Genomic DNA, 18,237 nt, shown 5'->3' with positions numbered 1-18,237 from the left:
GGCTCAGCTGGGTTTTCTCTCTTGATTCTTATACCCTTCTCTAGGGTAAGCCAAGCAGTGGACCAAACCGATCTGATACAGACAGCACTTCTTTTCCTATGCTGACTTCCTGGGGCAAGGGATATCTGAATCCATCTGTCTCATTAGTGTATACTTAGGAGAAGGAACAGTGAGAGGCTGCTTTTGTTCCCTTCACCTCAGTAAATAGGCAGCCATTTTAGAGCCTGGACAACTTGATGATTTGCTTGATTAAAAAAAAAAATGAGACCAAGGCTGACTGCATCAGGCACCCATGTGCACACCACAGTGGCAGGGCAATCAATAATCCTTATGTCCATAACACAAGATCTTGAGGATTTGAATGGTCACCTTTGAGCTTGGCATTAGGGAGCAGATTTGAACATACTCACTCTATTCATCCAGGATGCATCTTTTCGGGAGAACGAGTGAATCTCTTCCTCCCCCATCAGCGTCAAAGTTCCCTTTTAGCGTCAAGTTAGAATCAAGTTCTTAGAATCAAGCTGTCTTGATAGGGCAGGTCTTGACAACTTAAATCACAAGCATGATGTAGCAGAAAACACTGAACTATTCTGGTCTGTTATCTTGGCCAATTAATCTCTTACCTCTTTGAGCCTCAGTTTGTCACCTGTAAATGAAAAGTTTGAGAAAAAAAATGGGTTGGATTAGATAACTTTCAAGATAACGTCTATGATTCTCTTTGCATTTTTGTGATTTTCATCAGTTTCCCTTAGAGTTGATCCTCTGTCCATTCAGCAAATTGAACAATATTTGAGGAGTGCCTACTGTATCCTAGGTACTAGGGATACAGCAGTAAAGAAGAAAACAGTCCTCGTTCCTCATAGGAGTGGTCTGTTAGGAATTATAGCTAAGCAGGCATTACATTGCAGTATGGTAAGAGAGCACAGAGGTAAAGAGTTATCTAACCCAATCTGTAGAAGTCAGGCTTTACAGAGAAAGTGACATCTTAGGCCAAGAACAGAAGAGCAGGTAAAGAAGCGGGAGAGGAGTCTTCAAGGTGGAGGGAGCAGCATGTATCTGAGGGGCCTAGAAGCATCACTGTGACTGTAGTGTGGAAAATGGATTGGGAGAAGGTACTATTTAGGAGGCTGTTGCAGTATCTAAGTGAGAGATGATGGCATAAGCTATGGTAGTGTCAGTGATTGTAGATGAGTTGTGGGAATGAGGGAGAAAGGACAAAGCTCAGGTTTCCGTGTGAGGAAGTAAGGCCCAGGAGACATGATTCTGCTTGAACAAACATGGAAGAAATTTCTTTTTGACACTGACCCTTTTACATATTGTCCTTGCAGCAGACATCCCCCCATCCCCAGGAAATATCCCTACCACCCATCCACTGATGGTGCGCCATGCAGACCACAGTTCTCTGACACTGGGCAGTGGCTCTTCAACAACTCGTCTCACCCAGGGCATCGGGCGCAGTCAGAGGACCCTAAGGCAGCTGACAGCCAATACTGGCCACACCATTCATGTTCACTACCCTGGGAATCGCCAGCCCAACCCTCCTCTTATACTCCAGAGGTGAGTTACAGAGATCTGTTGGATTCATCGGAGCTCTTGTAAGAATTTTCGCTGTGCTTCAGCGTTGTCTTAACCTTGGGGGAAATAGTCCATCACTTAATGTTCTTGTCACACACACAAATAAAATATTTGTTCCATTTCTTTGTGGATTACATGTGCAACCTTTTGGGGAGTGCAGCCTTTTGGGGAATACCAAATTATGTCAATAGTTCTGTGCATGTATTTAGCAATTATTAAGTGTCTCCTGCCAAGCACTTAACACTTTAGATAGAGACGGGACAAGAGCCCTGCCCTCCGGCTTAGAGTGTAGTGAAACAAACAATCTTAAGAAGTAAAAGAAAGGCATGTAAGTGTTGTAATGGTTGGTGTACAGACAACAGAGAGGGTGTAGTGGAGGCAATGTGACCTGATGCAGTGCCTGGCACGTGGGAGCTTATTGACACCCACTTGGTGCCAGAAACTATGGAATAATATACAACTTAAGTACAAAACCAGGGTGGTATTCAGAAAAACAACTTAGACTTGTGTGCACATCGTAAGGTTTATAATGTTCTGCATTTAATAGAGGATGTGTGAAGAGGATCTCACCGTAACAGATTGCAGGGCACCTCTGGACTTAACAGTGATCATGGTACCCACCATTACCCTACAGGTTGCTTGGTCCCTCAGCTGCTGCTGACATCCTTCAGCTGAGCAGCAGCCTTCCCCTACAAAGCCGGGGTCGGGCCCGCCTCCTGGTAGGCAATGATGACGTCCACATCATCGCCCGTTCTGATGATGAGCTGCTGGATGACTTTTTCCATGATCAGAGCACAGCTACCAGCCAAGCAGGCAAGTTTGTGTGGTGAAAGGGAGGGTAGAATTTGTCAGATTCTACTTTTTCCCTGTTGAGGAAAAGCAAGACAGTGTCTGCCTTATCGAAAACCCCCATTTTATAGGAGCCAGAACCACTCAGTGACTTAGCCATGGGCAACAAAAACTTTATTGTCTCTAGGTACTTGTTATGTGCTAAACATTGTGATAGACCTTGGATCCTTTTAGGGAAATACTACAATTTTTGAATCGGTGGATCAGTTAATGCTTGACAAGGCCAAGAATCTCATTCCCCTTTGTTCTCCCTACAGGAACCCTGTCCAGCATCCCCACAGCCCTGACCCGCTGGACAGAAGAATGCAAAGTTCTCGATGCTGAGAGCATGCACGACTGTGTTTCAGGTGCGTGGCAGCTTGGTTATCAGGGCAGCAGTGAGCCTTCTAGGGCTAAGACAAGCATGTGGAGAGTTGTTTCCCTGGCTCTCTGTGGCTACAAGCTCTGGCTCTTGGCTTCCTCCCTGACCCCACCAGAGCAGCCTTTGATTTTTGCCTCTTTGGAACAGTGGTTAAAGTGTCCATTGTCAATCACCTGGAATTCCTGAGGGATGAGGAGCTGGAAGAAAGGCGCGAGAAGCGCAGGAAACAACTGGCTGAGGAAGAAACAAAGATAACTGATAAAGGCAAAGAAGATAAGGAGAACAGGGATCAGAGTGCACAGGTGATTCCCAAGGGCTGGGAGGATTCATCTTTGACTGTGTCTGCCGTAATGTGGTTTTGGCATAAACATAGCACCAAGAATCACTGAAGAATCCTAGAACGTTCACGTTGAACCTGGAAAATTTTTTATTTCAAATTCACCATACATTCACCTGGTTTGTAGGGGAAAGAGTTTAAACCTAGAGGGGAGATTTCTCCAGTGTCTCACTGAGAAAAACGAGCCAGAGGCAGAATGGCTTCTCACTTAACAGTCACACTGCGTAGTCTCTGCCGCCAAGGACAGCATCGAGACAAGGAGAATAACCTTGTCTAAGTCCATGCTCTTGGTTGCCCATTTCCGTTTCTGTTGGTGGACTGCCAGTGTGGGGAATCTTACCAAGATGACCCCATTCCATCATTTAAGTAAGATCAGCCTAGGTGTCAGATCAGAGAAAATGTTGTACTCTGAACCCCGTCACCATATGTCATTTTTTCTAGGGCTCACATGTATAAAATCACTAATATAATTTTGATTTAGAAGGAAGTTACCTATTTTTTTCTGAAACTTCTGGGACTTCAGACAGAGGTCTTTTAAATGTCTGAGTAAATGAGGATAGAATGATACATTACAGTTTATCACTTGATATAAAAGGGGGGAATCTGATAGAAATACAAAGAAATAAGACTTGAGAGTGAAAGACTTCAGTATACCCTACTCAGCAGTTAGGGAATCAGGTAGATTAAAAATAAGGGTAGTGAAGTGTTCAGTTAAAATAACAAGCTTGATGTAACAAGTATCTATATAGAACTTTTTACCTAATACACAGTTACATTGTTTCAAACATGATATAGGATGGAAAATAAGTGAACCTAGCATAAGACTGAAAAGGCTAGAGTGGACAAAATAAAAAATAAGCCCCATGAAGGGAAAGATACATAGATGAAACCAAGAAATTCTTGCTAGAGTGATCATGATCGTGCCCATTCCTAAGGGGGTTTTTATTATCCTTTCCTTCCATGTTTATTTCCCCCTTACCCTGAAACCATTCTTGAACCTGAGTATGTATAGAGAAATTGGACATATATTTGCACAGTGAAATGTTCACCTTCCTTTGGTCACATGGCCAAAGCATTCTCCATTAGATCACTGAACTCCTAGATGGTCTGGGTGGAGGATGGTGACTATTACAGTTGACCTCTATCTTAGGTGCTTGCAAAGTTCCACATTGGTCTATCCCTTCTTTTGCAGTGTACTGCATCTAAGACAAATGACTCTACTGAACAGAATCTCTCAGGTAACTCTCCTTCCCTTTCTCCCTTCTTACTAATTGATTGGTTGCTTTCTCCTGATAGTTCCGAGTAGCTGGCCCACATAGGCTGAAGATGGACACTGGTGCTCTGTGGGATGAGGTAGTAGATTGTATAGTTTTAGGGTCATACCCCATCTTGGAGATAACTATACAGTCTACTGTCTTTCCCACGGTGCTACACTTCTTCTCCGACTGGCTCTGTTCAGGTTCTTGTTCTGGTTATTATCTACTTCATTCTGACATGGGTAATGAGATCATGTGTCTTGTTTATTTCCTGACTGCAACTCTGTCCTCTGAAACAGCATGTTCATGTACATCTTTGAAGTGGCTGGTCCTTTGATGACCACCATGGTGTGGCACTTCATGAGAATGATGACAGTGGTTCTCAAATGCCAGTCATCTGTGGAAACGAACAAAATCAAGGAGCTGTAATGCCTTTTTCATAAAGCTGAATTTATTCCCTTTAAAAGACTCTTTTTGTATTTAGAGATTATATTCCTAATTCTGTGGTATCAAAATATTTTTATTAAATGATGTTGATTGGATGTTTTTTTCTTACATGACTGAACTAAAAGTTGGCAACCCCTACATTAGTCTCTACTTTTTGTTCTTTTTTTAATTAAATTTTATTGGTCCATGGAATCTAAAAGTCTAGGAACATTGTCTTGGATAGTGTGCTATTCAGGAAGGTAGCTCTGTGGGCTTAGTGGTATGACTGCCATACGCTCCCTATTCCCTCTGATCTTCATAACAGTGGTCAGTAGCCATTTTGTGATTCTATCAATTGGGTCATGTGATATCATATGTCTTCTCCACCCATATTTCCTCAGAACATTGTTCTGCCTCCCTACACCTGTCTCCTTTGGCACTTGAGTTGGAAAATCATTGTACTAAAGCCTGCACAATATTTTTTAAAGCGGTGAAGTAGGGTAGATACCTTGGTACCCTTAATCTAGCAAAAGATCTTTAAAAGAGTCTGTCACCATGTAAAAGGGCCTTTTGCCTGCTGCCCTTATTAGAGGATTGTGCTCATGCCAGGGTGAGGTAGTAAGTTGTATTGTTGTGGGGTAGGGATATTAGGCCCCAATTAGAAGATAACTATACAACTTACTACTTTCCCTGGTGTGTGGCATATTCACACTTAGCCTTAGCAGTGTTGCCTCCATCAGACAAAGTTGTAGATGATCCTTGGATAATTAGGACTGGAAGAAAAGAGACATGGAAGGGGACAGATAGTGTTTAGGGTGAGGCAGATGTCATTATAAAGTGACTGTCTTTCATTAATTGGAGCATATAATTATTTTATCTTTGGGCATGAACTCAAACATTTTGCTTTTCTTCAACTGTGTAATGAGTGCATTTTCTTAGTAGTAGAACAGGAACGTGCACAAGGGAATGGAAAGCATACTTTAAGAATTTTGGGCTGGGCGCAGTGGTTCATGCCTGTAATCCCAGCACTTTTGGGAGGCCAAGGCGGGTGGATCACCTGAGGTCAGGAGTTTGAGACCAGCCTGGCCAACACTGTGAAACCTCGCCTCTACTCAAAATACAAAAATTAGCCGGACGTGGTGACACTCGCCTGTAGTCCCAGCTACTCAGGAGGCTGAAGCAGGAGAATTGCTTGAATCCAGGAAGCGGAGGCTTCAGTGAGCTGATAACACGCCACTGCACTCCAGCCTGGGCAACAGAGCAAGACTCTGTCTCAGAAGAAAAAAAAAAAAGGTTTTGGAAGGCTGGACGCGGTGGCTCACGCCTGTAATCCCAGCACTTTGGGAGGCCGAGGCAGGTGGATTGCTTGAGCTTAGGAGTTTGAGACCAGCCTGGGCAACATGGCAAGACCCTGTCTCTACTAAATATACAAAAAATTATTCAGGTGTGGTAGCACATGCCTATAGTCTCAGCTACTTGGGAGACTAAGGTGGGAGGATCACCTGAGCCCGGGAGGTGAAGGCTGCAGTGAGCCATGATTGTGCCACTACACTCCAGCCTGGGCAACAGTGAGACCCTGTCTCCAATAAAAAACAAAAAGAGTTTTGAAATAAATTCTCACCATTTCTTGCTCCAAACAGATGAAGTGGGAAGATCAATCGGATTTTGGTAGTTAGATTTTCTGTGTACCTACAGAGACATTTAGCCTCACTCTATATGGCCTGAAATCTTCTCCCTTCCACCTGGAGGGCACAGAAAGGATTTTATTCTTAGGATCCACAGAGTCAGAGCTCCAGTTCTTGCATTCTTGGGACAGAGATAGCACTGTGCCTTAGCCTTCATCCTTAGTATACCAGACCAGAGATGTTCCTTTGTGGGGGAACATCTTTGGGGGGGGAGCATTTTCACTGTGGGGGTAATCACTGGCTGGGTGGGATACTTGTCAGGCCACATTTGCTGATTGGGGTGGCCTCCATTATCATTGGCTGATTGCCTCTTAACCACTATTGTTGTTCTTTCCGAGAAAGATGGGACGCCTATGCCTGACAGCTACCCAACAACCCCATCTTCAACTGATGCAGCTACATCTGAGTCCAAGGAGACCCTTGGCACTCTGCAGTCCTCACAACAGCAACCAACACTCCCAACCCCACCAGCTTTGGGAGAGGTTCCTCAGGAGCTGCAGTCCCCAGCTGGAGAAGGGGGCAGCTCTACACAGCTATTGATGCCTGTAGAGCCAGAGGAATTGGGTCCCACAAGGCCAAGTGGGGAAGCAGAAACAACGCAGATGGAGTTATCCCCAGCTCCCACTATAAGTGAGTAGAATTTCAACATTTGGGAAGGATGGAACAAGAGGGAAGAAAGGATGTCTTTGTAGCTTCTCTTTGCTCTCTTGCTTGAGAGAAAAAGTCGGAGCTCAACTTCTCAAATAATAAGATCTCATCTTGCACATTCACTTTCTTAAGTGAAGTTGAGGTCCTGAACTGGTGATAGTTCAATGTCTAACGATATTGGTGATGATACCAACAGTTCATTGAGGCAATTACTCTTCCTGGGCTATCACCCCAGGCTTATTATTTAAAAACAACTCTCCAGCTTTGCATGGTGGCTCATAATCCCAGCACTTTGGGAGGCTGAGGCAGGGGGGATCATTTGAGCTCTCAGGAGTTTGAGACCAGCCTGGGCAACATAGTGAGACCTCATCTCTTTGGGGGGGGGGGGACTCCAAAATCGATGGTGTTATTTACATGAGTAAACTGAAACTCAGAAATGAAATAATTAACCCAAGTCACTCTATAAGTGGTTGAACTGGAATTAAAATCCAGATCTGTCTGACTTTAAAACTTACTCTCCTTTCACAGTTTCCAGGATGGCAAGCATGTCACCCCACAGTTAGAGCTCTCCCATTCTCCTGGCAGACACTGTTTATCTCATTACACTATTTCTCACTGGTTTGAAATGGGGCCTCAAAAGTCTTCTCAGCAGTATTTCAACAGGGTAATTTGATACCTGCTTGCCATCCCTGTTCTATACCATCTTGCTTGTGAAGTTCTCTGGAGAGACCTTAAGGTGTCAGTTTTTTCTTTCAAGGAACCTTGTTTATTTTATTTTATTTTACTTTATTTTTATTTATTTATTTATTTTTTGAGAAAGAGTCTCACTGTGTCACCCAGGCTGGAGTGCAGTGGTGTGGTCTTGGCTCACTGCAACCTCCGCCACCCGAGTTCAAGTGATTGTCCTGCCTCAGCCTCCCAAGTAACTGGGACTACAGGTGCACGCCACCATGCCCGGTTGATTTTTGTATTTTTAGTAGAGACAAAGTTTTGCCATGTTGGCCAGGCTGATCTGGAACTCCTGACCTCAGGTGATCAACACGCCTCAGCCTCACAGAGTGCTGGGATTACAGGCATGAGCCACCATGCCCTACTGAAACCTTGTTTCTTTAGAGAACCACAGGATATACACGTGCAAGTGGTGCCTGCAGTCAATCAAAGTGAAAAAAATCCCTTACCCAGGCTGGGCACGGTGGCTAACACCTGTAATCCAAGCACTTTGGGAGGCCGAGGCAGGTGGATCATGAGGTCAGGAGTTCAAGATCAGCCTGGCCAAGATGGTGAAACCCCATCTCTACTAAAAACTTAAAAAATTAGCCGGGCGTGGTAGCAGGTGCCTGTAATCCCAGCTACTGGGGAGACGCCAAGAATTGCTTGAACCCGGGAGACGGAGGTTGCAGTGAGGCAAGATTGTGCCACTGCACTCCAGCTGGGCCACAGAACGAGACCCCATCTCCAAAAAAAAAAAATCCCTTACCTGGGTTGCCTAGGGAAGATGTTTCACAGGCATGCCTGGAACACAGTAAATGTTCAAGAATTGATAGAAAGGGCTTGAGCTGAATCTTAAAAAACTCAAAGTGAGATTGAGAGGGAGACAGCAAGGGAGAAGTGAGAAGTCTAAGCTGAAATGCCCCTAAGGAAGCAGCCCTATCAAAGACCTTGTCTGTCATTTTGCCCCCTTTCCAGATAGAAGCCTAACTTCTCCCTATGACTTTTTCCTAGCCTCTCTTTCCCCAGAGAGAGCTGAGGATTCTGATGCACTGACGGCTGTCAGCAGTCAGCTGGAAGGCTCTCCTATGGATACAAGCAGCCTGGCTTCCTGTACCCTAGAGGAGGCTGTGGGTGATGCTTCAGCAACTGGCAGTTCTGAGCAGCCCAGAGCAGGCAGCTCCACTCCTGGGGATGCCCCACCAGCTGTGGCGGAAGTGCAAGGCAGGAGTGATGGGTCAGGGGAATCTGCCCAGCCACCTGAGGACAGGTAAGCATGTGTGGGCAAAAGAAGGGTAGGATATATTGGAGGGTCTTTCAAAGCACATTTCATACTTGTCAACTAATGGACATGCTTGTTATGCTGGGGAGATAAACCTGGTTTCTGTGAGAAAGGGGTATTGTAGGACTGTTTTATAAACGAGAAGACATAATACAACAACCTGAGCGTGATTTCCCTCAGCTCCCCCCCTGCATCCTCTGAGAGCTCTTCCACCAGAGATTCTGCCGTGGCCATTTCTGGAGCAGATTCTCGAGGAATCCTAGAAGAGCCGTTGCCTTCAACAAGCAGTGAAGAAGAAGATCCCCTTGCAGGTGAGCTCCATGTATGCCCAGGTCATCCTGGGATTGTTTTGGCTTCTAGTGGCCCTTGGCATGGAAATGCCCACCAGCCAAACAGTTCCATTCAGGTGGAGGGCATGTATGTGGGAGGACTGACAATAAGGGGGGTGCTGGTGTGGCATAATGAAATGGGTCCAGCCTTAGGAGTCAAACTGGTCTTGGCTCACTCAAATTCCCCCACTCTGCCACTTCTACCTTTTACAACCTAGGGTCATTATTTAATTTCTGTGATCATGAATGATACCGAGGGGGTGATGATATCTGCGTGGTAGGTTATTTATAAAGGGTAAGTAACAGTGCATGCAGTCTAGCAAATAACAAAAGCTATTCTGAGCCCAGGGAAAGTGGGGTGGGCCTTCTCTGTGTCCCATGTCTTGCAAGCAGTGAAGACATACACACTGGTTTCCCTCAAGCAGTGACATAGGTTTATTTTCTCCAAGTACATATTAGGCACCAATAGAGGTGTGAGAGGCTGGGCACGGTGGCTCATGCCTATAATCCTGAAAATTTGGGAAGCAGAGGTCAGAGGATCACTTGAAGCCAAGAGTTTAAGACCAGCCTGGGCAACACAGGGAGACCCCGTCTCTACGAAAATATATCTGTAAATTAGCCAGGCATTTTGGTGCATGCCTGTAGTCCCAGCTACTCAAGAGGCTGAGGCAGGAAGACTTGAGCCCAGGAGCTCAACACTGCAGTGAGTCAAGGGTTGCACCACTACACTCCGGCCTGGGCAACAGACCAAGACCCCATCTCAAAAATTTAATAAGGCATGAATCCCTTTACATGTTATATCTCCCCTCAGGTATCAGTCTCCCTGAAGGCGTGGACCCCTCTTTTCTGGCTGCCCTGCCTGATGACATCCGTCGGGAAGTTCTACAGAACCAGCTAGGCATTCGTCCACCAACCCGGACTGCCCCCTCCACAAATAGCTCAGCGCCTGCAGTGGTGGGGAATCCTGGTGTGACTGAAGTGAGCCCTGAGTTTCTGGCTGCCCTGCCTCCAGCTATTCAGGAGGAAGTATGTGAGCGGGAAGGTGGTGGGGCCAGGCTGCCTGGCAGGAGAAATGCCCTCATTGACTTCTTCTGCTCCATAGGTACTGGCACAGCAGAGAGCTGAGCAGCAGCGACGAGAACTGGCACAGAATGCCAGCTCAGACACCCCTATGGACCCTGTGACCTTCATCCAGACTCTGCCCTCAGACCTGCGCCGTAGTGTCCTAGAGGATATGGAGGACAGCGTGTTAGCTGTGATGCCACCTGACATTGCAGCTGAGGCTCAAGCCCTGAGACGAGAGCAGGAAGCCCGGCAGCGACAGCTCATGCATGAGCGTCTGTTTGGGCACAGTAGCACCTCTGCACTCTCTGCTATTCTCCGAAGCCCGGGTACAGAGGGAGGCAAGTGGGAGGGCTCTCAAAAGCTTTAGCTAGATGAGGCTGTATTTTCTTACCTTTGTATTACCTGTATCCAATTTACACCCTCTCCACAATCTCAGTTTTCTTTTTCTTTTCCTTCCAGCTTTCACCAGTCGCCTAAGTGGCAACCGTGGGGTCCAATATACTCGCCTTGCTGTGCAGAGAGGTGGCACCTTCCAGATGGGGGGTGGCAGCAGCCATAACAGGTACCTTTGTCTATTTTTACCTTACTATATCACCACTCAAGTCTACTAGCCCAACTCCCTTAGCTTTATAGGTGGAGAAGCTAAAATCCTGACAGGCAGGCAGGATGGTCTCTCTAAGCCATTTCCTTGAATAAGTGAGAGAGCCAGATACTTGGACTCCCCATTCAGAAAACTACACCTTTTGGTTAGTCTTGCTACTGAAGACCACAATCGCAAAAGCAGGCTGGCAGCAGGTGCTAACTATGGTTTTAACGAGAAGGAACACCACTTGTCTCCCATGCAAGTAGTAAAACAACTAACACCTGCCTTGAGTTTATAACACCTAGGCTAGGGAAGTATAGAGGAGTGAGTTAGCCAGGCTAAAACAGAGTGGGCCTGACATGGCAAAATGTGAAAAGAGTGATTGGTTCCTATAAGGCCACAAACTCCTGGTAGTCTAGAGAAGGCAGAAACTAGCATTGTCTCCTAGACTTAGGTACAGTCAGATTTTACCAGTCTATGGATGACACCTCTGCTGTCTTCTCAGTCGCCGTGTGATGTAGGGCAAGTCACTTAACCTGTTTGAGCCTCTTGTTTATCATCTCAAAAATGGGTGGTTCTCGGCCAGGTGTCGTGGCTCACGCCTATAATCCCAGCACTTTGGGAGGCTGAGGCAGGTGGATCACTTGAGTCCAGGTGTTCAAGACCAGCCTAGGCAACATGGCAAACCTGATCTCTACTAAAAATACAATAAGTAGTCGGGTGTGGTGGCGCACACTAGTAATCCCAGCTACTCGGGAGGCTGAGGCACGAGAATCACTTGAACCCCGGCGGGTGGAGGTTGCAGTGAGCCGATACCGCGCCACTGCACTCCAGCCTGGGTGACAGAGTGAGACTCCATCTCATAAAGCTGGTGGGGGTGGGGGTTGATTCTCTAAGCTGTACAGCAGCCCTGAAAGGATGATGTACAGTCATTGTAAAGTGCATGGTACATAGTAGACACCCAAGAGGGCAGCTGTTACTATGAAGAGCCCTTGGACTGGACACCCTCCTTTCTCAAGCTTCCTTGGAGATACCCAGCTCTTTCCCCTCTCCCATTCTTATGCCTAATCCCAGAGCTCTAGCCACTGAAGTGTTACCCAAAAACCATGTTCTGTTTCCAGGCCTTCTGGCAGTAATGTAGATACTCTCCTCCGCCTCCGAGGACGGCTCCTTCTGGACCACGAAGCCCTTTCTTGTCTCCTGGTCCTACTTTTTGTGGATGAGCCAAAGCTCAATACTAGCCGTCTACACCGAGTACTGAGAAATCTCTGCTACCATGCCCAGACCCGCCACTGGGTCATCCGCAGTCTGCTCTCCATCTTGCAGCGCAGCAGTGAGAGTGAGCTATGCATTGAAACACCCAAACTCACTACAAGTGAGGAAAAGGGCAAAAAGTCGAGCAAGAGCTGTGGGTCAAGTAGCCATGAGAACCGTCCCCTGGACCTGCTACACAAGATGGAGTCGAAGAGCTCCAACCAGCTTTCCTGGCTCTCAGTATCCATGGATGCAGCCCTAGGCTGCAGGACTAATATATTTCAGATCCAGCGTTCAGGGGGGCGTAAACATACAGAGAAGCATGCAAGTGGTGGCTCCACCGTCCACATCCACCCCCAAGCTGCTCCTGTTGTCTGCAGACACGTTTTGGACACACTCATTCAACTGGCCAAGGTGAGGGTTTCGAACCCAACTCCTGGGGATGGAAGAAGGGTGGCAGCAAGAGCCTGGGTGAAAGTTGAACACTAAGCAGGCTAGCGTGTCTTTTTGCTCTTATTTTAAGTGTTGAGCCCTGTATTGTTTCTGGGGGATTGTCCTATATATTCCTGGGGTTTTTTCATTCTTTTCCATTTTTATGTATTGTCTTAATCATCAAAACAACTGGGCTATATGATTCCTGTTTTACAGATGAAGAACCTAGGATTCAGAACATTTTATTCATTTTGTCATATGATTAGAAAGTGATGGAGCTGGACCTAGAATTTAGTGTTCTTTCGATAATAAGCATTGCTGCCATCTATCAAAGGCCTGCCTTATGCCAGGCACTGTGCAATACATCATGTCGTTTAATCTCCAGCAACTTTGCAAGGAAGTGTAGTTATCCTCTCCATTTTATAAGTGCAGAGACTAAAACTCAGGAAAAGTTTGCTCGTGAGTCTGTATTGCTACAAAGCCCTCATTCATTTCTCTAGGCTGCTTTACTATCTGTTGGATAAAACTCTTATATGACATATCCCCCAATATTTACCAAAATTGTCTGAAGGAGAGTCTGGGAACCAGTTGTCTTTTCCCTATCAGGAAGGCTCATCCTCTGTGAAGACGTCCTAGACCAAGCCTGTCCTCCTTTTCCCGGCAGGTATTTCCCAGCCACTTCACACAGCAGCGGACCAAAGAAACAAACTGTGAGAGTGATCGGGAAAGGGGCAGTAAGGCCTGTAGCCCATGCTCCTCACAGTCCTCCAGCAGTGGCATTTGCACAGACTTCTGGGACTTATTGGTAAAACTGGACAACATGAATGTCAGCCGGAAAGGCAAGAACTCCGTGAAGTCAGTGCCAGTGAGCGCTGGCGGTGAGGGGGAAACCTCTCCATACAGCCTTGAGGCCTCTCCACTGGGGCAGCTCATGAACATGTTGTCACACCCAGTCATCCGCCGGAGCTCTCTCTTAACTGAGAAACTCCTCAGACTCCTTTCTCTCATCTCAATTGCTCTCCCAGAAAACAAGGTGTCAGAAGCACAGGCTAATTCTGGCAGCGGTGCTTCCTCCACCACTACTGCCACCTCAACCACATCTACCACCACCACCACTGCCGCCTCCACCACGCCCACACCCCCTACTGCACCCACCCCTGTCACTTCTGCTCCAGCCCTGGTTGCTGCCACGGCTATTTCCACCATTGCCGTAGCTGCTTCGACCACAGTGACTACACCCACGACTGCTACCACTACTGTTTCAAGTAAGTGTGGATGTAGACTGGGAGCTATAGGGTATATACTGTTGCACCCACTTCACCCCCTTTTCCATCCAGATAGTTCTCCCTCAGTGATAGCAATCAGCTTGGTTTGTGTTTGTGAGAGCAGAATGTGTCCATTCTCAACCTCATCTGTCCCAGTTCTCTCACTCTCCCTTCCTCCATCCCTGTCTCTCTTTCTCTCTCTCTTGCTCTCTCCCCTGCCTCTCATACACACACACCTTTGAAGGTCAGCAGGCATTCACTGAATGTGGCTTCCCTAGGCTAGGCACCAAAAGGAGGAAAGAAAGTTCCATCCTCAGGGAATTCCCAGCCTTTCCAGTCTTGTTGAGGGAGCCAGTTCTCGTGGGAAATAGTTAAAGGGCAGGCAGGATACAGTGTGATTCAGAGTAACCAGATCATCCCTGGAAATAAATGGAAATCTGTCCCTGCTACAAATTAGTAAGAATTATCTGAAGAAGTAGGTTTTAAAGAATAGAGGGGGCCATAATGGTGGGGGAATAGTTGGAAGAAATGCCTGGGGTTCTTGATCAGCTTAGAAGTTACAGTCATAGGAGTCCTCTTTGAGTTTATGGTGAGACCTGATTGCACCACTGCATTCTAGCTTGGGCAACAGAGCGAGACCCTGTCTCTAATAAAAAATAAAAAAGCCTTTAGCATCCCAAGTCATTTAGATTTGCCTTTGGTGGGTGGGTTTTCCTTTTCAGTACTTTCCCATTTTGAAGCCCTGGGCAATTCAGTGATTCCTTGGTTTTGTCACTTAGTCCCTGGCTTGTGAGTTTCACAGAGGCTTAAAGTGTTCTGTCTGTTTTCTCAAAGTTTCTGCCACTACTAAGGGCAGCAAATCTCCAGCGAAGGTGGGTGATGGGGGCAGCAGCAGTACAGACTTTAAGATGGTGTCCTCTGGCCTCACTGAAAACCAGCTACAGCTCTCTGTAGAGGTGAGTCCAAGCTCTTCTGACCTGCTAAGACTTGGGGAGAAAGGATAAACAGGGTAGATAATGATTTTGTTCTCAGGCTGGAGCTTACTCCTCCTGTCTTCTTTTTCTCAGGTGTTGACATCCCACTCTTGTTCTGAGGAAGGCTTAGAGGATGCAGCCAACGTACTACTGCAGCTCTCCCGGGGGGACTCTGGGACCCGGGACACTGTTCTCAAGCTGCTACTGAATGGAGCCCGCCATCTGGGTTATACCCTTTGTAAACAAATAGGTAATAGCAGGAGTAAAGCATTCTTCTCTCTTTCTGAAAGTTTCCATTTAGCTGCTTCCTCTTTCTGGAATCCTTTCCTGAATCCCCAAGCTGAATCAGATACCTCCATGTCCCTATAACACAGCCTCCATGCTCCCTCTGTCTGTCGTAACACAGATTACCCTGGGTTATCATCTGTTTTCTTCTGCTCAGTTATTTGAAAGCAAGGCTGGGTTTGTCTCCTCATCCCCGCTGCCCGGCACACATTGGTGCTTAATAAAGGGAAAAAAGAACACGTGGGAACAGCAGTGCCTGTCTTCTCCATGCTGGGCACTCGTAATAACCCTGTGATAAGACTGCTGAGGCAGCTTCACCCCTTCAAAGTATGTGCCTACACTGCATTCAGCCTCAGGAATTACAGAGTCAGAATAGTACTCTCTGCTCTTGTGTAATTTTGAAGATACAAAAATTCTAAGAACAGTTACAAATTACCTAGTTTCTATCACCTTCCTCCCTGTTTTACTGAGAAGAAAGCCAAAACCCAGGGTGATAAAGTGATTGGACCAAGGAGTACAGCCAGGTTTTCTTTCAACATAGAGTCTCTCTACCCTGTCCCACCCTCATCCCAATCATGAGTCTCCCTAGATCTTGCCTACATACTTAGTTCTGTCTCTCCTTCACTCCCATGTCCCTAAGTCTGGGGTGATAGGAGAGTTGGTTGGCCTGTATAACTCAGGGTGTTCTTTGCTGCATGAAAATTACAACATTCTTCCAGAAAGAATTTAGCCTCTGACCTTTCTCTCTTGGCTGCCACCATCTATTCCACACCTATGGGCCAGGCACTGTCTAGGCAGTCTACCATATATTTATCTCTTAATTCTTATAGCAACCTTGTGAGGTTAGGCAGTAATATTCCCAATATTAATATTGGTAAGCAAATTGGGCAAGGGGTCAAGAAATTTGCCTGAAACCACCAGAGAACCTCAGTAATTTTGAGAGATATATGGGATTTCAATCAGGATCTGTTTAGCTTCAGAGGAGATACTGTTTCTCTTCTACATGAAACTCATTCCATACAGATTCAGCAGATCCCTGTGGCCATAGGTAAATTGATAGTCCCAGGTGACGATCCATGGACACACATAAAAAGCTGAACAGAGTACGATTCCAACTCACTCTAGGTTCTTTGCAGCTGAGCAACGAAGAGTGGCCTAAGCAGGTGTCTTAGAGAGATTTGGCTTTTAGCCACTCTACCAGGGGAGTCTCTGAACACTTGCTGACTCCTCTGCCTGCTCAGGTACCCTGCTGGCCGAGCTGCGGGAATACAACCTCGAGCAGCAGCGGCGAGCCCAATGTGAAACCCTCTCTCCTGATGGCCTGCCCGAGGAGCAGCCACAGACCACCAAGCTGAAGGGCAAAATGCAGAGCAGGTGGGTGGTAGCCACCCTTTGACTGGGGGCTTGAATCTGGGATATTCTGGAAGATGGCTCTTGCTGGTTTCCTGGTCTTTTTTATTTCTCTGGGTGATTTTCGTATCTTTCCTATACACACTTGACCCATTTTTTTCTACTTTCTACTTGGAAGATTTCCTTCTGAGTTTCCTTACCCCTCTGGTTGACACCAGGAAGCCTTGCTTGCTTTGGGTGTTTATACTTTGATGCTGTCAATATACGCAAGCCACCTCTACACTATCCAGGTTTGACATGGCTGAGAATGTGGTAATTGTGGCATCTCAGAAGCGACCTTTGGGTGGCCGGGAGCTCCAGCTGCCTTCTATGTCCATGTTGACATCCAAGACATCTACCCAGAAGTTCTTCTTGAGGGTACTACAGGTCATCATCCAGCTCCGGGACGACACGCGCCGGGCTAACAAGAAAGCCAAGCAGACAGGCAGGCTAGGTATGGAACTAGAGTGTCCAGTTGAGGGGAAGGGTTGGTGGCGGTAAAGCCAGAGTCCTTGGAGGTGCAGGACTTAACGGCCTGTCTCCTTCCTGTTTGACCTTTCCAAAAGGAAAATGATTATCCTTTTTTCAGAATGTTGATGGCTGCATTCTACATCTCATTCAAGCTATCTGCGTAGGAAATTCATTAGGGGGAGCGGGAATTAAGGGGGAGTGGAAATCTGGCAGGGAAGTTGGGGGCCAACCTTTTGCTGAACAAGACTTAACTCACTAGGTGCATCTCCTTTCTGCTTCCTTGGTCATTTCTAACTAAGCCGTGGCTTGACAAATCATTTTCCCTGCCTCTTTCCTCCTGTCCCACAGAACCCTCTCGCACAAAACCATCCGTCTGTCTAGCATCATGCCCCCTGCCCTTATCTGTAATGGTAAATCTTAGCGCCTGATGATGAGTGCTCTGAAGCTTCCTGAGCTAAAGCTCAAAAGACCTCAGCAAGATGCCCTGTGGCAGCCCAGGAGATAGGAGAGAGAATATTGGGCTTTCCCTCTTCCTATATTTTATATCTTGCCTTCCTCTTTCTCTTTCTCCCAGGTTCCTCCGGTTTAGGCTCAGCTAGCAGCATCCAGGCAGCTGTTCGGCAGCTGGAGGCTGAGGCTGATGCCATTATACAAATGGTACGTGAGGGTCAAAGGGCGCGGAGACAGCAACAAGCAGCAACGGTTAGCATGATGCCTGTGGCCCCTCATTCATTTGTCTCTCCACTCATCCCCCCACCATGTCATCAGTGGGGTTTCATTGCCTTTACCTTGTATGCTTTTGCATTAAGTTTGCTATATGAATGCTTCTGGACAAAAGGGTTACTTTCTGTTGGTGTTTTCCTATTTGTTGATTGGTTTGTTGGTTTGATTTGATTTAAAGCTTGGCCATCATACCCCACTCCCAGCTATCCAGTCAACAGTGGCGCTTTTGCAAACTGCCTGATGCTAAGTGTTGTCTGGGTTCTGAGGGGATATGGGGTGAAGTTTTTTTTCAGTCTCATGGAACAATGCAGGTACATCAGAAACATCTCAGGAATCCTAC

The 18,237-nt window shown here is 46.7% G+C and overlaps 2 protein-coding genes across 34 annotated transcripts in view; one reads left to right on the top strand and one right to left on the bottom strand.

Annotated features, from left to right (window-relative positions):
• The window catches only part of TSR2 (TSR2 ribosome maturation factor), a 1,158,091-nt gene that overhangs the window by 886,345 nt on the left and 253,509 nt on the right, over window positions 1-18,237 (bottom strand). The window contains exon 1 of one of the 16 annotated variants that reach the window (XM_050777054.1): window positions 17,925-17,928. The exons of 13 other annotated variants lie outside the window; for them this stretch is intronic. The gene's annotated coding sequence lies outside the window, so the exon portion shown is untranslated. Of the gene's footprint in view, window positions 1-3,535; window positions 3,540-4,092; window positions 4,097-17,924; window positions 17,929-18,237 lie in introns of those variants that run through there. 2 more of the 16 variants (XM_050777047.1, XM_050777074.1) reach the window with 2 other exon arrangements.
• The window catches only part of HUWE1 (HECT, UBA and WWE domain containing E3 ubiquitin protein ligase 1), a 650,778-nt gene that overhangs the window by 622,031 nt on the left and 10,510 nt on the right, over window positions 1-18,237 (top strand). For 15 of the 18 annotated variants that reach the window (XM_050776804.1, XM_050776792.1, XM_050776798.1 and 12 more), the window contains 18 exons: window positions 1,329-1,557; window positions 2,210-2,388; window positions 2,682-2,771; window positions 2,933-3,087; window positions 4,315-4,360; window positions 6,832-7,119; window positions 8,860-9,115; window positions 9,308-9,438; window positions 10,268-10,482; window positions 10,559-10,847; window positions 10,981-11,083; window positions 12,226-12,772; window positions 13,455-14,055; window positions 14,890-15,011; window positions 15,123-15,279; window positions 16,556-16,688; window positions 16,955-17,157; window positions 17,749-17,876. In XM_050776804.1, the coding sequence (XP_050632761.1) occupies window positions 1,329-1,557; window positions 2,210-2,388; window positions 2,682-2,771; window positions 2,933-3,087; window positions 4,315-4,360; window positions 6,832-7,119; window positions 8,860-9,115; window positions 9,308-9,438; window positions 10,268-10,482; window positions 10,559-10,847; window positions 10,981-11,083; window positions 12,226-12,772; window positions 13,455-14,055; window positions 14,890-15,011; window positions 15,123-15,279; window positions 16,556-16,688; window positions 16,955-17,157; window positions 17,749-17,876 (3,872 nt within the window). The remainder of the gene's footprint in view (window positions 1-1,328; window positions 1,558-2,209; window positions 2,389-2,681; window positions 2,772-2,932; window positions 3,088-4,314; window positions 4,361-6,831; window positions 7,120-8,859; window positions 9,116-9,307; window positions 9,439-10,267; window positions 10,483-10,558; window positions 10,848-10,980; window positions 11,084-12,225; window positions 12,773-13,454; window positions 14,056-14,889; window positions 15,012-15,122; window positions 15,280-16,555; window positions 16,689-16,954; window positions 17,158-17,748; window positions 17,877-18,237) is intronic. The other 3 variants (XM_050776802.1, XM_050776801.1, XM_050776800.1) reach the window with 2 other exon arrangements.

Source organism: Macaca thibetana, chromosome X (assembly GCF_024542745.1).
Source record: "Macaca thibetana thibetana isolate TM-01 chromosome X, ASM2454274v1, whole genome shotgun sequence".
Classification (NCBI taxonomy): domain Eukaryota; kingdom Metazoa; phylum Chordata; class Mammalia; order Primates; family Cercopithecidae; genus Macaca; species Macaca thibetana.
The sequence above is the reverse complement of the archived record's forward strand: the minus strand, read 5'-3'. Positions and strand labels throughout refer to the sequence as shown.